Source organism: Natator depressus, chromosome 3, assembly GCF_965152275.1.
Source record: "Natator depressus isolate rNatDep1 chromosome 3, rNatDep2.hap1, whole genome shotgun sequence".
NCBI lineage: Eukaryota > Metazoa > Chordata > Testudines > Cheloniidae > Natator > Natator depressus.
The window spans coordinates 108,545,560-108,566,665 of record NC_134236.1 but is presented as its reverse complement, the minus strand read 5'-3'; the positions used below and the strand labels follow the sequence as shown (position 1 = coordinate 108,566,665).

General features: G+C 37.8%; 1 protein-coding gene across 1 annotated transcript in view; it reads right to left on the bottom strand.

Moving 5' to 3' along the window:
• The window catches only part of ADGRG6 (adhesion G protein-coupled receptor G6), a 144,234-nt gene that overhangs the window by 41,615 nt on the left and 81,513 nt on the right, over positions 1-21,106 (bottom strand). Inside the window, exons 9-13 of the mRNA XM_074948531.1 lie at positions 12,439-12,581; positions 11,807-11,921; positions 7,917-7,978; positions 4,016-4,223; positions 3,234-3,399 (exon numbers count right to left, since the gene is read on the bottom strand). Coding sequence (XP_074804632.1) covers positions 3,234-3,399; positions 4,016-4,223; positions 7,917-7,978; positions 11,807-11,921; positions 12,439-12,581 — 694 coding nt within the window. The remainder of the gene's footprint in view (positions 1-3,233; positions 3,400-4,015; positions 4,224-7,916; positions 7,979-11,806; positions 11,922-12,438; positions 12,582-21,106) is intronic.

Below are 21,106 nucleotides of genomic sequence, written 5' to 3'. Positions count from 1 at the left end.
TTCATTGTGTCTGGTAACATTATCTATAAAAGCCCATCTCTAAACAGGAAAATAGAACTGGCCAACAGAAAAAGATATATTCATAAATACTCTTGTGAATGACACACTGGTATTTGCAACCCTTATTATATGCTTACTGTAAACATTTGAAAGAGTGAATATTTATTGACAAGAATGCTCATGGACATTAAAAATACTAGAGCAAAAAATGTGTGAATGTATTACAGCTTCTGCAGCCATTTTGGAAAGCACTTATTATTCCCACACTTGATTTGAATATTTATCAGTAGTTCATAGATAATATAGGATCATTAAAGGGGACTCCCAGTGCGTATAAGCTTACGTCAACCAATCATGTGACACAGGTGATAACTCAGAGGGTACAAATAGCAACAGCAACCAAGACATAGACTACAAGGCCTGTTCACACAAACTATTTATCAAGCATTTGTGAAGAACACATGCATTTGTAAAAATCACAGCTGTTTATGGATAATACCTGACAGACAGACAGGACACAGAGCCAAATTCATCTGGTAAGTTGTCCTCAAAGAATAAATTGGCTAAGGCTAGTAGAAACTCTGCATCTACTAGAGATGTCTTATTAGGTTCAGTGAAGAGAATGGAAGAGGTTTCTCTAAAAATAGGCATATATTACAGGAACAATTTAACAAAATGAATTCCCAAATGCTAACAGTCAAAGATTTGGCAAGAACTGTAAAGATACTTGACTAAAGTACAATTTCTTCAAGCTGCTGTGCATAGATTTGCTTGATATCCATCTTAAGAGGAAAAAAATAAAACAACATTTAGAAGCTGTCTGAAATATAGCTTGAGGTTTTTAAGATTCCCTAAAGATCATCACAATATTTGGTACAAGTTCTTGACCTTGTGAAAGAGAATTTCCATCTAGAGAGGAGAGAAAAATTCTTGCCTAATAAACATGGAAATATAAACTGTGACCACAGATGTTGAGGAAATTTTTGATGGGGAAGGGGCTAAGAATTCTCAACAAGCTGTTGGAAGTGTAAAAGCCTGAAAACCAACTCAGTGTTCTAATAGGAACATTATTAATAAACTTGTCTTTTCTTATGGCACAATCTGGATTTCATCATTATTTAAACAGTCCTGTAATAAGTTATTCCAGGGCAAGAAAATTCTAATATTCCTGGATGTCCTCATGCCACAGATGGTATTTTTTATTATGCATGCAGGACATCCCAGATCTAAATGTAGAATTTTCCTTTCATCTCTCCATAAATGCAAGGTGAAAACTGAATGATAATTGTTCCTTTTTTTTATAACACTCGGCAATCAAGCTTTATTAATAACATAACTTCCTCATCCATTTCCACTAAATTTGATTTGGAGAAAAATGGGTGAAATTCTGTGAGTGAAAATGAATGAAACTCCATTAAGGTAAATGTCACAAGGCCTATTTACACCTGCAGAGAATTTGATCCTTTGAATTTTAGGTCCAGAAGATAATATGAACCATATTTTAATATACTATAATATTTTATGATACTGTTATGAATGTACATCGTGCCATAAATTTGCATGGTACTTACAGAAATGACAAGTTATTTAATAGCAAGTTTACACCAACAGAGAATTTAGTTTCTCATGCATATTACAGCAATATTATTCTGTTACACTATACTGTAATGATCTGCATTTAGCTGTTAGCACAACTTCATGTTTAAATTATGAAATTAGCTCCTCAGGTCTGATTATTTGTTTATAATAGAAATATTTTTATTGTGTTTTTTTTTTAACCCTCACCTACCTTCACCTACACTGCAGGCTTACACAGAGACTGTGTGTTTGGCATGTGGTCAAGTGGAAGAGCCATGACAGTTCATGGTTAGGGCACTAAGCAACTCAGGATCAATTCTCTGCTCTGCACCAGGCTCCGTGTGATCTTAGTCTAGTCACGTAAGGCCAGATTTTTACATGTATTTATGTGCCTAAAGAAGCAGACAGGTGCCTGGCAGGATTTAATGGGAATGAGGTACATAGGGGCTTTTGAAAATCCTACTAGTTGCCTATCTTCATTTTTAGGCACCTAAATACCATTAAAAATCTGGCCTCTAGTCTCTCTGTACCTCAGTTCCCTATCTGTAACAAAATGGGAATAGTACTTTATAGCTCACAGGGATGTTGTGAGGAAAAAGATATTTAACAACTTGAAGCCAAAATCAAAGAGCTGGTGAACATTTATCTCCTGCTGGAGTCAATGGAAGATGCATGTGCACAGCAGAACTCGGGGTTTGGCTCATAATAAGCAGAATTATTAAAAAACTGTTGGAGGTTTCTATATTGATCCATGAAAGCTTGTACCACAACACCGCTGAAGTCCTTCATGCAGATTCTACCTTGGATTTACTCTTCAGGAGGACTGAGTGCAGACACCTGCTTAGGAAACTTTAAAATTACATCGCTGAGTATATGTAGATTTGAGAGGTAAAAATATACAATCCATCTCTATGCCTGAGATGAAAACACCCATCTTTCATTATTTTTCATGGGTGACACTAAGATACACTAAGTTCAATCAACTTCTTTTGGTCATCTTTAAGAAGAATTTTAGATACAACAGTGACACATTATTGGAAGTCTGAAATTCACCATTTTTTGCTCACTTGGAAGTGTGTAATAAAGCAGGTGGGGCATTTTGTTGATAGAGTGAAATTGCCCTGGGTTTAACTCTTGCTACGTATTTCGTAGGAACTTCTGGTCATCAGCAAAATGATGTATGAAATCAACAATATTATTTTTGTAGGCAGAGATACCAACATCATCAGCTGTTTTTATATCAGTAAAGCAACACTTGACCCAAGAAACATCATCAGTTATTTGTAAAAGGTAGTTATAAGTGACAATCATATGGGGCTATTAAATAATGTGTGTTGGCTAACACATTGCCAAAGTCTAATTCAGGAGACGGGAAGATTAATAGAGGATATTTTCCCTCCTCATTCTTCCAAGTAGATGAAAAAATTGAGCTAGTTTGGAATATGTCAGCAAAACATTTAAATTTGTAACAGTCACAATTTGGTCTGGAGTTCCTATAACCCATGGAAGTACTAAATTAAACTATTTGAAAGAATGCGGGAGAAAAGGTAATCAATACTCCCAACTGGGTTCAGTGCTACTGTATCATACCTAATAAGTAATAATTCTTAATATCAGACATATTTTGGGTTCCAGTGTAAATGTCTGTTCTGTACCTGAAAATCTGAAGCATTGTTCTGGGGACCAACACTGAAGGAGGATCCACTAAATGAAGTTGAATTAATAGAAGAAACTCCAAGTGCCAAGTTCCGAGTTGAGATGCTCATGGATGGTCCAGTGAACTGAATCTTTAAGGCTAAGGTATCAATAGTTTTTAAAGCTCTAAAAACGAAGAAAATTGAAGACAAAAATGTTGTTTTTATATATCTATATCTATCTATATACATATCAACAAAACAGAAGAGATGAGAAGAAAGAAAAATAATGATGAAACCAGTAATACAGCATCAGGAAAGAAAATGACTCTTGTGAGCTTTGAGTCCATTTCTGACACTAATTTTTGTTAACCCAACAGGAGATTTGATAGATTGATCTCTCTGGGCCAGATCCTCAAATGACGTAAATCAATATAGGTATTGAAACCAGTGTATTTATGCTGATTTGCACTAAGGAAGGATCTGTCTGTCTGACATTTCTGGCTACAGAACAATATTCCAATAATATTTAAATTCATATTACAGTTTCATTTCTTATATCAAAATAGTTAACTTTTTGTCAAGCCCATTAATTGGAGACTTGATATACGTCTCTTGGAAAAATATCTCATAAGTCATCTCACCTGGAAAAATGTCTTTCAAGGGACTTAATCAAAAGACTAAGGTAGGTTGCTGTATCTTGTCTATCTCTATTTAGAAAGCTTGAGGTTTTTATGATCCCATACCCCAACAGGTAGTAAAACACTTTCTCAACCTCCTCCCTCAAATTCAGAAACACTTACTCAGAAGATGATGCTGCCAAAACACTGTCTGAACTTGTTAAAATATTGGAAAAAATTGTCACCACAGTAGAACCCAAAGACTCATCAATTTCTTCATCATTCACAATTTTTTTAAGTTTCTGCACAACATCATTGACTTTGTCTGAGGTCAGCTGCTGCCCTTCACCAGTGAGGTTCAGAAGTTGATTGGCTATATCAGCTGCATTTTCTGTGAGAACATAGGTAAAAGGGAGCACAAGGAGAAAGGGATACATGTGAAGAGATATTCCTGCTTGTTGATTTACAATGTATTCAGTGCTAACTGAACAAACATAATAATTAATCAACATAAAGTATATAGGATGGGCTGAACTTATATAATGTACTTCTCTGTTTCCTCTTTCTTTTACTAATTTCATCTGGGTTTATCCTCATTTAAAGTAGGAAAAGATTAGAATGGATGAAAGAAAGAAGAAAAGAGGGGGAAAAGAAAGAAGATAAGCATATTTCCTTTTCCCTTCCCTTCCCTTCTCTCCTTTCCTGCCCTTATCTTATACTCTCTTTCTCTTTGGGAAAACCAAATTCTCCTTCATTCCTGAGACCAAACAGTGGGTCTCCTGATGTCCCAGTTCCAGGAGAAATTTAAGTCCTTTTTGGGTTCAGAAAGTGAAATCCTGACCCTATTGAAGTCAATTGGAATTTTTCTATTGAGTTCATTTCACCCAGAGCCTATGCATGAATGGCATGACAAGTAAATCTCATATAAGGGCTTTTCTGACAAGATTGGGTGTTTAATATAGTGGCAATGTGGGCCACACCCAAATAGTGGTGTAAATTAGACTTGGGGCATCAGTTGGTCAGAAAATCAGTACAAAAGGTCAAGCCATGTAATCTGAAAAAAATTGGCACTCTGTGAGTGTGCACAAAAAAGTATTTTACAGGCTAAGGAGGTAGAGTGATGAATGTAGGAGAAAAAACTATAAACAAATCACTTTATCTACACTCACACATTTGTTATTTTTCCTGATATACAACCACTCTTGCCCTGTTGGCTAACATTACATTCATTTTACACCCGAGTGCCTGATTCTGCACTGCCTTATCCCTTATATGGTCACTTATACTCATGCAAAATAAGTTCAAACTGGCTTTCAAATGCTACCAAATAAGAATTCTACACTCCTATGTTCCAGTGACTGTATCCACTTTGCACTGGTGTACACAAGAACATGACTCCAATTTACACTAAGGCCCTTTACATTACTCTGGCAGTGTAAAAAGGCCATAAAATGGGTATACATGTAATTTATTCCCACTTTACAACCAGTGTGATATAAAGCTGTCTTTGTGTAAATGAGAATAAGGCTCCAGGAGTCCAATCCAAAGCCCCCTGGAATCCTTTCTATTGACTTCAATGGCTTTGAATCAGGGCCCAGGTACAAAACATTTGAAAATCAGACTGGAACAGACTGTCAATTTGATGCAAATTAACACCTGCCCCCAGTCTAGGCACAAAAAATTTAACTCATGGCACTGAATTTGATCCAGAGACTGTCATGGATAGGCTGGATTCAATTTGTTGTTTTCTCATAGATTTTAAATATTTGCTTTGATTTTTTTAAAAAATATTGAAATAATTTAGTATGAGTGAGGGAGACATGGTGGCATAGGGTGGAGAAACCAAACACCACAAGAATGCTCCACAGTATTTTCCCCATGCATTGAAATTAGGGGTGTGTGTTAGAATTTACAGGGGGATGAGACTGTGAGAGTGAAGATGGGCTGTATATCACCATAGTAAAAACTGAAAAATGTTTCAAGACCCTTTTATTACTTTAACTCCTGTTTTAACATCATCACATATATTAAAGTTGGCTACTCAGGCCTTCAGTGAAGCACTATATCTACATCATTTTTGGTTTCTTGTAATTTTGCACAACTCTGTTAATGAACTTCTTGAATGAAGTGCGTTTCTCTATCGTGCCTTCTTGTGTGTACGGTACTTCCAGTCCTTCGGTTGCTATGCTCATTAGTTCATTCACATGATGAGGCAGAAGGCGACTTCTTTCAAAGCACAAAATTCTATTCATTGATGAAAAAGAATGCCCAACTGGAGCTGTTGTGACTAGGGGTAGCAAGAGATGAATTCCTACTTCTTTCATCCCAGGAAACATAGCACAAAGATCAGGGTAACCTACTAGTGATGATAAAAAAGAAGCTGAAGCGAAATCTTCATTCATTCGTCATATGACATTCCACTCTGTATTCAAATTCTCTATCACATCACAGCCCAACTGCTTATTGAATTTCATCCTATTTCCTTCAGACCATTTCTCCAGTTTGTCCAGATCATTTTGAATTTTAATCCTATCCTCCAAAGCACTTGCAACCCCTTCCAAGATGGAATCATCCTCAACTTTATAAGTGTACTCTCGATGCTGTTATCTAAATCATTGATGAAGATATTGAACAGAACCAGACCCAGAGCCAATCCCTACGGGACCTAACTCAATATGCCCTTCCAGCTTGACAGTGAACCTCTGATAACTACTCTCAGGGAACAGTTTTCCAACCAGTTATGCACCCACCTTATAGTAGCTCCAAGTTGTATTTCCCTAATTGGCTTATTAGAAGGTTATTTGAGACAGTATCAAAAGCCTTACTAAAGGCAAGATATACCACATCTACACTTCTCCCCATCCACTAAGCTTGTTACCCTGTCAGAGAAAGCTATTCGATTGGTTTGACATGCTGTTACTTATCACCTTATTATCTTCTAGGTGTTTGCAAATTGATTGCTTAATTTTTTGTTCCATTATCTTTTTGGATACTGAAGTTAAGATGGCCTCTGCAGCGTGTATAAGAGAGATTATGGTTACACTTTTCTCTGAGCAAAGCTTGTACTTCACCATGTTTTCCAGAGAAGTTTGCAGCTCCATCAAATGCACAAGCAGCCATCCGTTTGGTGTTCAATTTACAAGCATTTAACTCTAAGATGTGGGTTGTCACACATGCAGCTGATGTGTCTTCTATAACCTGAACTTCTAGAAATGTATCTACAGGCCTACCACTGACACTAAGATAATGTATGCAATGACTTAATGCTTGATGCCAATTTGCACTGGTGCATTCATCGGTCATGTATGCTAATTTTTTTAATGTGGTGAGACAGTTCTTCACTTTTTCAACTGCTGAGTCTTTCACTTTGCATTTCATGCTTCTAATCAGTCAGTTGAGTTTCTTGCAGAAAGATAGCGAGCACTTGCCAATCTTGTTCAGAAACAGTGTCCAACTTCAGGGTTAACAAGTGACAATGCACTTAACATTGGCCTCCAGTTTGTAGTGTGTGGTATCTCTTGTTTAAATAGAAAGTATGATGCCAACAGCTGTGTTTATTCACATAAACTGTGTTTCTGCAGCATTCTTAACAGCTTCATTCAGTACTTCTAAAACTGGCTTTTACAATGACTGGCTTATAAGGCTTGCAGTCCAGAGGCTTGGTGTTTTGCAGCCTTTTCATGTAGTTTGTCAGCTTTGGCTTTGCTGATTGGTCTAGCAAACCAAGCTCCTCCAGTTTTATCAATTTTAGCAGTGGGAAGTTTTCCTTCTTTGTAATCTTTTTTGCAAGAGGTGCACCAGTAGCCATCTTCTGTAACTTCAATAAATGGAAAAAGTTTGACCAAGAAACATCAGGAACTGCCTTTAGGTTGTGGAGACACTATTTCTTCAGTGTTTTGGGCTGTTGTAGATACACCACTTGAACCTTCAGATGACATGTTGGTATATTCTTTAGTTCTTGGTATGTTCTTCTTCTTGGTTGGGGGTGATGGGAGAGTTTGGGGGGAGGTGTACATTGTGCCTGGAGGGGAGGAGGGTGTAGGGAAATTGCTCTTAGATAAAGGATGAATATCAATTCACTTACCTGTGCAATTTCTAAGATCAGGTTGGCCCCAGTATGATGTATAGTTGTGCAGGTTTAAAAAACTATGGAGGAAAAAAATGACAGAATATGCATTTATGCAAAGCATGTCATATTATTCAGAATAATGTAGCAAAATAAAGCTGGATGTTTCAAAATTCATTTGTAAATTTCACAGCATCATGTTACATTAAAATTACAGTCCTGGCAGCAACAAAACTACAATGAAAATTAACAAGATATGATCGATATTGGGAATTTGTGGTTGATTGTTGTATAAAACCAGTGACATCAACAATGGTGCAAAAAAGGTATGCTCCATGGGTCAGATCCTCAGCTGGTGTGAATTGCCATAGTTACATTGTCTCCAATGAAGCAGTGAGGATTTACACTAGTTGAGGATGTAGAGTTATATTTGAGGAGTGACCAAAACACCTATGTGGTACTATAGCATTCCTAAAAAGAAAAGGAGTATTTGTGGCACCTTAGAGACTAACCAATTTATTTGAGCATAAGCTTTCGTGAGCTACAACTCACTTCATCGGATGCATAAAGTGGAAAGTACAGCGAGGAGATTTTATATATACACACAGACCATGAAAAAATGTACATTGTAAGGAGAGTGATCACTTAAGATGAGCTGTTACCAGCAGGAGAGTGGGGTGGGGGGAGAGAAAACCTTTTGAAGTGATAATCAAGGTGGGCCATTTCCAGCACATTTCCAGGAGTTAACAAGAACGTCTGAGGAACAGTGACCTCAGACGTTCTTGTTAACTCCTGGAAATGTGCTGGAAATGGCCCACCTTGATTATCACTTCAAAAGGTTTTCTCTCCCCCCACCCCACTCTCCTGCTGGTAACAGCTCATCTTAAGTGATCACTCTCTTTACAATGTATATTTTTTCATGGTCTGTGTGTATATATAAAATCTCCTCACTGTACTTTCCACTTTATGCATCCGATGAAGTGAGCTGTAGCTCACGAAAGCTTATGCTCAAATAAATTGGTTAGTCTCTAAGGTGCCACAAGTACTCCTTTTCTTTTTGTGAATACAGACTAACATGGCTGCTACTCTGAATATAGCATTCCTAATATGTCCTGACCACATGTTTGGAAAAGTAATTGCAATTTTCACATAAAGTGCCAAATCCTGCCATTATATTTTAACTTTAACTTAGTTAGGCTTTGAATCAACCCTATGTGAAAAGAGCAGTGGCTGTAGGAAGAGTGTGAACAGTTGCAAGAAAGCTGGACACAAACTTTCTGCCATCCTTGATCCTGTGCAAGGATAGGTAGGCAGGTGTCTAGGATGTGATAAAGGGTATGTGACAAATCTGAGAAGTATCCCGGGGTTAAAGAATCACTGATAAGTAATCATTTAATAATTCTGTTATTAAAACCTCACAGCAGTAGATTATTTCCATGGTTTATATTTCCAAACTATGGAAAAAACACACTAAGGCCCTGTAATAAAAGATGGTATCATAACACATACGCACAAGCGGGACAAATTAAGGCAACCTTAATTCTGGCATATCCTAACTATTGAATGCTTTGACATAGCATACTTAATGCTTTTTTAATGTAGCTTTGGGAAATATAAATTGTAACCTGGCATTGTCCCTCTAACATTTTTTCTGTGACTGAGTATGTGAGTTCCATGCATCAGCAAGAACATAGCAGTAGGTTTCACTGATGTGCTAACCAGCACCTGGTTACCTTAGTACTGCCAAATCTGTGATCCATACCGTACAATGTTTGCAGGCCACGTCAGTCTTCTGTTGTTCTGGGGTTTGCTTAGGACCCAGTGTCACAGAGACATTACTAAATTTAACATTTTCCTCCATGTCTGGGACAGGTTAAACTACATAGGCTGTCTATTTGAGCCTTTTTTGAGGGGTGGGATCAAAACATCACTGAATTTCCGCTCCATTGCCATTTTCCACTTAATCATGCCCACCATTTTCACATCAGATGGCAGAATGCTTACACATTTTGGCTGTGCATTTCATCCTTTGTGAACCAAACACACACAAAATCTTTGGTATCTTTTTGTTTCTACAGTGTAGCAGCTGAGCATGTAGTTGCCTGCTTCTTTTTGTTCCCAGTATTGGCAAGAGTTACTGGAGGCGACTAGGCAAGAAAAGCCTACTACAAAGCAGAATACAAAATTTGGATTAGAAATATTTTATGCTGACAGTCAAAGTCATTGTGTAGTCCCCAATGAGTGTGCAATAGAGATAAGCAGTCCTGGGGCAGTAAAGGCCAGGAGCTTCAATGTGTAGTCACTCAGTGGCACACACATCAAAACAGTGTGACCCCTGCACTAGCTACTTTGCAACAAATGTTGTTCAATCAGAACCTAATGGTATTTGTACAAGATTAACAGGCTGAGGAAGTAAGTTAGTTAAACACAAACTCTGATTGTTTTCCTGTCTGGCACAAAACCTTGAGGCTGATGTTCATGTTGCCATCTTGTTTCCAGAAAGTAAAAGAGCTGGATCAGCCTTCTCAGACCACGTCCCAGATACAATGTAGGCAGATAAGTCTTTTTACGGCTTTAAAAGAATTCATTCATTCATAATAGCCTTTATTATTGCTTATGGCTATCATATTAACTATAGTTACTATCATCATTGGTATCACCATCATGCCTAGATCAAAGCCTCTTTGTGATAGGTACTGTACAAACACACAGGAAAGGACAGTCTGTGCTCTGAAGAATGTATAGTCTGAACAGAGAAGACAGACCAACACGTGGAGGAAAGGCAAGATTATTACTCCATTTTACAGGTGGGGAATTGAGGCATGGAGAGATTAAGTGCCTTGCTGAAGCTCACACAGGAAGTCTATGGCAGGAAGTCTATGGCAAGGCCAAATACTGAACCTAAGTTTCCTGAGTCCCCAGTCGAAACCTTAAAACCTCCTGCCTAAAGCCTTAGCCACATCTTTACTCCCAGCTATTACGAACTACTGCCAAATTGCAAATTTCGGTGTTGTAGCTGTGTTGGTCCCAGGAAATGAGAAAGACAAGGTAGGTGAGGTAATATCTTTTATTGGACCGAATTCTGCTGGTGGAAGGGACTAGCTTTTGAGCTTCACAGAGTTCTTCCTCAGGCTTGGGGAAGATAACCAGAATGTCCAAATTAAATACAAGGTGGGACAGATTGCTAAGGGGTTCACACACACTGTAGGAGACCACTTAAAATGAAACAGGCAATTAATACCTATACTGTAGGACAATGGAGGATTAGCAGGCAGTTGGGTGTGTTATGAATTGTTGTAATGAGCCATAAAACCAGTGTCTCTGTTAAATCTATGGATTTTAGAGCACTTTTCAGAGTATTTAATGTGAGTCTGACTTTGCTTTAACTAGATGAGAGGTCTCAGAATCTACCAAATAAACCTCTTCAACCAGAATTCAGCTGAGAATACTGTTTGTGATGAAGAAATCAGTTTAGAATTCAGTTTACTATTGGTTCTTCAGTACTAGCTGTAGTAAAAAATTATTTTTGACAGTCAAATAAGAAGAATGATTTGAAGATAAACAGGAGCAGATCTGTTAGGTAAGAAGATACAATTATAGTTATTTTTTGACCAGATAGTATTTTCAGGTCTCATTACACCTTGAAGAAGTGATGTCTATTTGTATCTTTTCCCGGTTATTACTAATCAAGGACATATCTCTACTCCAAAAACATGTGCCTCTCTGTGCTATTTTTGGGCCTGCATATGTCACAATATGAAAGTAACCTCACTTTAAAATAATGCTGATCAATTCATGGACTAAATCGGACACAATTTAAATGGCATACACACTAAATTGTGAATACTGAATATTGGTTTTGCCATTAGACAGCTAACAGCTTCTGACAGGTCTCCATGATTACTTACCATGTTCTTGATGCAATCTGGACTGAGCTCCCATAGCACAATGTAAAATTGGTTACAGTGGGCCTGGTATCTGGCCAGAAATAGTTTGGAGGGTTTTCATCAGCTGTACATTTTTCTATAAAACAACAGTGTACATAAATGAGAACAAATCTTAACTTCTATCAAGTAAATTATAGCTTAATTTATCAGACTCTCTTGCATCACATTTTATTAATCATTCTGTGGTTTACGTGCAATCATTTTTTCTCTGGTGGGTGCCTGCAACATGTTTGTAATGGCTGGGTGCTGTACATTGTACACCTTTGTCCCGGAGATACCAGGCCAGATCATCAGCCGCTGTAAAGTCACAGAAGCCTACAGAGCTATGCTGAGTTAGAAGTCGAGAACTTGGATGTCAGAATGGCAATTTGAAGCCCACAGACCAGTTGCTGAGAGTCCATTGATGGAATTGTCTGGTCATAATTTTAATCTCAATTAGAAGATACCAGATTTCAATACAACTGGAAAGTCCATTGTTAGAGCCTTTAGTGTTCACTAAATGGGGGAGGAGGGGGGAAGGGGGTGGAAGGGACTTGTTTTGGGGCAAGCAAACAAAACCTGAAGAATGGCAAAGTTGAAACATCTTTACCTACCTACTGGATCAACATCCACTGTATGGACCCTCAGTCCATCCCCTATGGTTTCATTATTGCTTATGAGTTTCTGCCGGATGGCTTGCTCTTCTAAACTGATGTTGTTGGTAGAGTTGTAAACCAGAAGAGCCCAAACCACCAATCTGCAAGGAAAATTATCCCAGTGTTTGAATCAGAATGAGATATAACAAAGGAATTGGGGTTTTGAAATTAAAATATCCAACCAGCTTAAATAAGGTTTATGATGAAGGTACCTGCCCATATTTTAATCTCTATATGTCGTGAGAGAGACCGAGCAAACCATGTCTATCCCAATATGGAGGGAATAACTATTGTTCCTTACCTGTAAATTATCCTTCTCTTACACACATAGCCCTCCAAACCTGGCACTGTTGGGAAATCCCACCAACAGCTACTATTATTGAGGCAATTCTCTAAAAGATCGAAGGTAAAAATATTAAACGCGCCTAAGGGTCAGATTTTGAAAGGTATTTAGGTACCTAAAGATGCAGATAGGTGCCTAGATGGATTTTCTAAAGCATCTAGATACTTTTGAAAACCCCACTTGGGAACTATCTGTATCTTTAAGTGCCTAAATACTTTTAAAAATCTGGCCCTTAGTGACTTAGGAACCAAAGTTCAATTGAAAGTCAACGAGACTTTGGCTACTAAGTCATTTAGGTACTTCGGAAAATGTTACCCCTAACTAGGAAAGATTGGTTGCTTAGTCGAATAGAAACAAGTAGTTGTGGAATAGTAATAACTGTTTTGGACAGAAACCCATTGATCCTTTCTCGAGCACAAGGATCCTTGGTCCCTCTCCTGTGTGCGAATTAGAACAATATCCTCCCCTTGTCCAGACCCATGGACTTTCTGGATGCAGGATATCATTGCTGGCCATTCAGATGGAATGGTGAGATGAAAAGAGAGGTCTCAGCCAGACTTTTTCCAAGACAGGAGAGAAGCCCAGGTCATAGGGACAAACAGCCACTGCTCAAAAACCTCACGAAGATATGTGAGTACCCGAAGGTATAGGAAAAATGCTTAGAGGAGAAACAAGAAGATGTGCAAGGGCTGTGCCAGGCTAGTACTAGGAAGGCATAACACGGAACCAGGTGCCAGGCTCAATTATGGGCTCCTTGGAAGCTGAAAGGAGAGATGCCAGTGTGCAAATAGGCACATATTTACTGTTTATATAAATAGAAATATTTATTCTCTACTCTTGCACTAGTAAATATACAGTTTTTCTTTTATACTGCTGAGCAAATGTTTAAACCTGGCCACTAGTCTCCCATTTGCCTTGGATGTGGGTGGCCCCAGTAGAGTTACAGCTGCAGAAGAATTACAGGTACCTCTAGACCGACCATCCCTGCTGTGCTATCACACTTACTGAGTTCATCCTAACATTCCATTGGCTTCAATAGAATATTAATTCACAGCTATAACCTCAACAGGCTGTGCATTAGCAGGCTATTGATACATACTTAGGGTGCACTGTGAGGCACAAGGCTAACAGTGGTAAAGGGGTTATTATGGCATTTATTTCAGAGGAAGAGTGAGAACTTCCTAGGAGCATATCAGTTTCAGCCCCCTGCCCTCTCCCGCCACTCCTGCCCAAGAGGCTCCAGCCACTAAACCATCTTTCCCAAAAGGTTCTGGCCTCCATCATCTATTTCACCTATTTCTACTTCAAGAGAGAAAAACTTAATAAATTGCTGCCACTCCCAGCTTCAGCAAAAGGGATGTCATAGACAAAGGGTCACTACTCTCACATTGTTTATATCCTGCTCTACCAGCTAATCAGAATGTGACTTTGGACATTCAGCAACCAAAGCCATGCTCTAATGGCAACAGAACAGCAGGAGTAATGATAGATCAGGTATAAATGGGTTAGTTATCCTGACTATTTACAGGGAGGAAAAATTGATTATGAAGCACTAAAGAACATCTGTTATAACTATTCTGTTTATCTGGCTTTTGATAACTCTTACAGGATATACTGTACATATTGTGTAACATGGAACTCCTTTATATTTTGACATACATTACAAATATTATTAAGCTGTACAAAATGACTCATGTTAACAACCTGTAATAGATAATAATCACTTTAACTTGATAATTAACACAGTTCTGAGCTGATCATTTCCCTCCATTTTTGTAGCAGTCAGATCCCAGACAAAGAACACTTTGATGTTGAAATACAAAATTTAGTTTGAATTTGTGAAATAGTAGGCCAATTTTCATGTAAATGTCAATGATGAAACACTGCTTCAGTGATGTAATGATGGGTGAGCCCAACGTTAAAACACACATTCATCCTTCACAATGTATCTTGAAGGTAGTAATACTATAGCAAATGGATGTTTATATGAAACTCCATTCAAAAATCATAATGACAAATTCTATCACACTGAAATCACTGTGTACCGAAGAATAGATTGTGGTCATCTGGCATAAGTGCGCAAGATGGGGAAAGATGAAGCTAGCACTAGCTGTGAGAAACCCATGGAAGACCTGCTGCCTTCTTCACAAGTCTGCTGAGCGGAGCTGACATGGAAGGAGGAGGATAGCACATGTTGCACCCTGAGTCAGGGTATAACAGAGGTGCAAGTGTGCTTCCATCACTGCTACCCAGAGTGATGAGCTTCCCTTAGGCACGACTCTTGGAGCTGCCACCAAGGAGGCCATGTCCTAAAAGCCACAATATAGCCCCAAAGGAATGCACTACATACGGTAAAGTAGATCACACTGAAATATAAATAATCAATTATTATTACAGCAGACTTTTCTTTTTTCTCTTATTCCTTGTATAATGTTAATTGGCTGAACTAATTGTGTATTTAATATGTCCCTTTTCAGAATGCAACTGTAGTCTCTCAGCTACCAAGTCATTATTAATTAGTTTTGTTATCATTGTAAACTTATTCAGGGGCTAGGAATCCAATTTTTTTTTAAATACATAGAGTAAAATTTTCAAGAGCATCTAAATGTCTTAGGATACTAACACCCATTGAAATTCATTTGGACTTAGGCTCGTAAGTCACAAGGCACTTTTGGAAATTTGACTTAAGTCTGCTATTTCAGCTTCTCTCTACACATCTTACTTTGTTATGCAGTTTTTGAAGATGAGCAGAAAAGTTTTAAAGATGTCTGTAAATTAGTAGCAAGTTTAAACATACACTGGGATACATGCGGTAAGGTCTGCAGCATAGATGGGTGCATGACTTGGAAAGAATAATTTGAACTACTTGTTGCTGAATTCTAAATTAAATGCAACTATTCAAGAAAAAAGAGCCAGCCATGACTGTGAACTACTCAATGAAAACATCTGGTCAATGAGCAGTGGTGATCCACACAGCAGGCAAAATGTTCAAATGTATAAGGAACAGAATTAAGACTGAACATCTGATAATCCCATCATATAAATCAATGGGAGGGCCTTTCCTGGAATAATTTGTTTAGTTCTGGTCACCCTACCTATAAAAAGATATAGCAGAATAGAGGGAGTTTGGAGATGACCAACAAAATTATTTGAGCCATGGAGAGACTTCTAAATGAAGTAATATTGATAAGACTGGGAATGTTTAGGTTAGAGAGCAGACAAATAAGAGGATACATGATAGACGTATACACAGTAATCTGTGGTATAGAGAAGGTAAGTGAGGAGCTCCTAGTTACCCTCTCATAATACAAGAAGAAGTGGATATTTTAGAAGGGACATAAATCCTCACGTTTCAGGATATAAATTAACCACAAATGGACATGGATTAGGAAGAAACTTCCTCTATGGATAAATTATTCCATAATTTTTCACCTCAGAGTTTCTTACACCTTCCTCTGAAGCATCTGGCACTAGCTTTTTTCAGAGACAGTGTACTGGACTAGATGGCCCACTGCTCTGATCCAATATGACAATTCCTATATGCCCATGTGTCTTTGTTTGGGTTACATTCCTCCCCATAGAATTGGGGTGGCAAGACAAATAGCTGATCATAATGAATTTTCTTCATAACATAACATTTGTTTTGCATTGGTATTCAGTCTTATATAGGTGCTTACTATTAATATAATATGGTATGTCATGATGAAGTGTAAAACGTAAAATCTACTACAAATTAAAAGGGGAATGCTATAGTAAAGGGAAAAAAAAGTGTTAAAAGCCATGTTGTGTCAACAGTGACCAACAGCTGATGCCAATTTATATGAAATGAATTTGTTACATTATCATTAAATTGTCGACATCACAAAATAACCCAGTACAACTAGCGCTCTAATAACTTCAGGCCCCACCCAACTCCCACTGAAGTCAATGGAAAAGCTCAATGGAAGACAATGGGAGCTGGATCAAAGCTCCTTATTGGCAGTTGCATCAGACAGGCCAACGATTGAATGAGCACGCAGACTGAATAATCCATTTGCTTACAGAGATTTTCCCTACAGGGTCATGGCTAAAATATACTAGTTGGGTTTTGTGGAGAACCTTGTACCTTTTCCATTGATCCCGAGAGGACTTCAGTCTCAAGGACTCAGAATTTGACACCTTTCACAAGCAAAAATATTTACAAAGAAATAAAACACTTTAAAAAAGCAAATGTGTGTGCACAGGGCTGGATTTTCAAAAGTGCTCAGCATTCTGCTCCCACTGAATTCAGTGATATAATTTCCATTGGCTTCAAAGGGAGCAGAGTTGGGCCAATGCTGAGCGATTTTGCAGTAGGGTTTAGCAGGATTTTTTTAAAAATCAAAGCAGACATTACAATTGTGTTACTTTATATTGAAGTATATATTATATACTTCATAATGTATTTGAAAGCAATAATGAACAATGGGAGTGTCGGGCACTATGCCAGCTTCCTCCATAAACTCTTATGTGCCTACTTTATAGTTTGTCACACACTTTAACGACTAAAGATAATTTACCAAAAACAATAAAAACAAGAACAGGGGGTCCTGCAGCTGCTAACTCTTGGCTGAAGCCATAGCACTTTCTAAACAGTAGTCTATCTAGTCTCAAGAAGCCTTCCCATTAAACATTCCATTAAACATCACATCACCCAGAACTCATCAGAAGCCTGATTCTCTTCCTACTGAAATTAATAGAAAACTCCTACTGACTTTAATGGGCAGAATCAGGCCTGGTAGAACTTCTTTTCTTTCAAGTCTAAGAGAAGAGATTTCTATGTAGATTTAGCAACTGATCTTTTAAACATGTTAACAGTGACTGATGTTTTTATTTGGATGAATTGTTAAATCGTAGTTAGAACTGCTATTTCCTGTAGTAGAAGTGATTAAGTACAGACTATGGGTCAAAATTATGACAATCAAGTAGTGGAGGTTGGAGCAAGCACAATCTTATTTTGCTGGTAAGTGGAGAAAAGCTCATATATGGAATTAAGGCTCAAGGTTTGCAAAATTGCTTGGAAAAAAGCATACGGAAAGCAAGGGTGCTGAATAGGTCTGAGGAAGCCATTTCTCTTACCCAAACGACCCAACCTTGGTCAAATGGCTACACCTAGGATCTGTAGGACCTTTCTGGGAAAAGCAGCAGCAGCAGCAGAAGAAATGTGTGGCATTACTGTGGTGTCAAAAAGGGCAAGGAATCAATGGAAGAAACAAAAAACCACATAAATTTTATCTGCAGAAAGAACACAGATTTACTTTATTGAAAATGATTTGTACAAAATGGAGGCAAAAAAAGACCACCATGCTCACAAACCACTGTGCTTATATCCCATCTGGAGTGTCCTTTCAACTCTATTTTGAACCAGCACCTTCTGGGATAGAGACATTGCTACTAAGATGAGAAAATTAAACACACACAAAACTACAGCACTGTTGTGATAAAATTCTGTCTCTTACTTTAGTTAATAATCTACCAATGCATGATATTGTCACATTGCTGCCATCCAGAGATCTTTACAGTGTTCAAGGTGCTGATAATAATATTCACTTTTGGACTTGGCATTGCATGAGACTCTCATCATCACACTGAATTATCACATCATAAGCACAGTGTACTTTGGATTGCTTCAGCTCATAGAACCCAGCAATGCAGGAATAACAAGCCACTTCCATGTTTTTATTTTGTTTTTCTCTTCTCCAGAATGTAATTGTTTATAACTTTTTTTAAAAAAATCTATTTTTAACATGCCCCAAAATGACAGCTTCTCCACTCCCATTTTCTCTCTGTGTAATTCTGTCTCTATGGGTTCTGCATCCATCACTTCAGGAGGTTTGATGAAGAACTGTACTATGCTGAGGCTGTTTTAAAAGTTATGGCTGCAATATAGCAAATGAGGGTGGAAACAGATTAGAGTAAAAAAGCAGAAAATGACTATAGTGGAAGCAGTTTGGAAGTAGTTCAAACTATTGAATGAAATATTTATATGCACGGTGAGGTTAGAGCATTAAAAAATTATTGGATGAATACAAAAAAAGAGGATAGATACTAAGACAGACAAATTAAAGAACCAAGACCATGATTCTGAGCAAAAGTCAGAGAAAAGTAGGTGAGAGATGATGTTGAGTGAGTTAAAAAGACAAAGACAAATAGGATAAGAAGATAAGGTCAAAGGTCATGATGCTTATGGGCTAGGACTGAAGTTTTAAATTCAGAGCCCATCTGGGTTTAGAAAAAACCTTAGAGAAAATGGAATGAAAAGTATTTGAAAGCAAAGGGAAATGTATTAGATAGATGACATACTGAGCTTCCTGAAACTAAGAGATCAGTATTATTTATGACTGTCCATAGTATGGAAAACAAGAAAATATAATCTTTGATAATTTATTTAAAAAATCCTTATGAATACACATTGAGAGCAAGACTCATCCATAAAAAAAGAAAGTTTAAGACCTTCTACCAGATCATCCTAAAAGTAAGAAATAAATATTACCTCCATTTTGGATAAAGATTCACAAGTGTCACCAGCTAACTTTTCATAGCTATAAATTTTACCCTAAATGCTATTTGGTTTCTTTAGAATCTTGGCCAAGAAAAACTTGAAACTGAAAAATTTTAACAAACATTTTAAAGTCAACAGTCTGGAAGAAGTAGCAAGGGAGGTGGTTTTTTGGGTCTTCACCTGAGATTCAATTGATTTCCTCTTTGTCAATACTGCAAATATCTGTGTACTAATATATGTAAGCTGCAAGGATTTGAAAGACTGGTCTTTAGAGACAGGAATAGTGGAGACTACTGGGAAGCTAAAGCCCCTGCTTTTGCAATGACAAGACAGTATATTGTGAGAAATGTATACACACTTGTTGCTGGCACTGGAAGAATACGGGCTTTCCCAGTGGATTCCACTCTATGTGACATTACGAAAATACATGCCACGAACAAAAAAACACTGGAAAGATACAGCATGTGTTTTTAATTTCTACTCAAAACACCCATTGAGCTAAATTCCACCCTTAATTCCACCCAGGCAATCCTAATTATTTCAGTCAGTTTCTTCAGACGTATAGGTCTTTTATTTTTGGATGAATTATTTCAGTCAGTTTCTTCAGATGTATAGGCCTTATAGGTCTTTTTTTTTTTTGCATGGCATGTGCAACACAACAACCTAGAGTATATGAAACAGACTCTTGTTATATGTAACACAATTAGTATTTGAAATAAATACCTCATAATGAAGGGACAATGCTTTCGATTCTATTTGGGCCTGACCCAAAGTCTATTGAAGCCATTGTATTTATTTGGTCTTTGGATCAGACCTTGAATTCTGAAAAATTGTACCGTATTGAGTTAGACATAATCCCCATCACCTCTGAAATGCAATGTGATGAATAGAGTATCAAGAAAAGGGGGTGTTCATATACAGTACCCATAAATTCACATTGCTAGATGTTAGGAGGATTCATAACAGCAAGATTAATTGCATAGCAGCAAGGCTAACTCCTTACAACATGACAGTGAACACAGTGGGATGAGAAGGATATTGAAGGAGCAATATAAACTCCAAGAACTAAAAGAAAAAGGAAAAGGACAAAATCTTACCATCAGAACTGCACATGCCTATTTCGAAAAAAGTGATTTAGAGGGTGGTTTTACTCCCCAGCCAATACTTTTAGATATCACAAGGTACTCTGGAGTAAAGATGAGAGTTATTTTTAAATTAATAGTTTAATTTAGCACTTTATTTTGGATTCCCTGGATTTTGCCTCCAGTTCCTGAAGGCCACCTATCTGGGGACAGTCTTCTGATAAAGCCATGTGCAGAGCTGAACAGGTATCTCAGGGCTCAATCCCTATATGGTGTTGAGCACTCTGGGCCTGATCCAGCAAAGCACTCTAAGGGCATGCTTAATTTTAAGTATGTGAATAGTCCTGTTGAAGTAAAGCTCACATGCTTAAAATTAAATAATGCTGAAACGCTTTGCTGGATTGGGCCCTGGAGTCTTAGCACCTTGTCAGACAGAGCACTTACACACAGACTTCCAGCACTGTAAGTAGAAAGAGATATTTCTTCCTCTTTCCCTTCTTTTGTTAGAGACCAGAATATAGAGAAAAGGGAGGAAAAAAGTCCTAGGGCTGATAACAGGAGGATGTGAGGCTGAAACCTGCTTGAGTCTCCTGTAACTGTATTAGAGGAGCAGGGCTGCTGACAGGCTGGGTAGCCACTTCTACGGTAAGAGACACAGAGACACTGGAAGGAAAAGCTTTT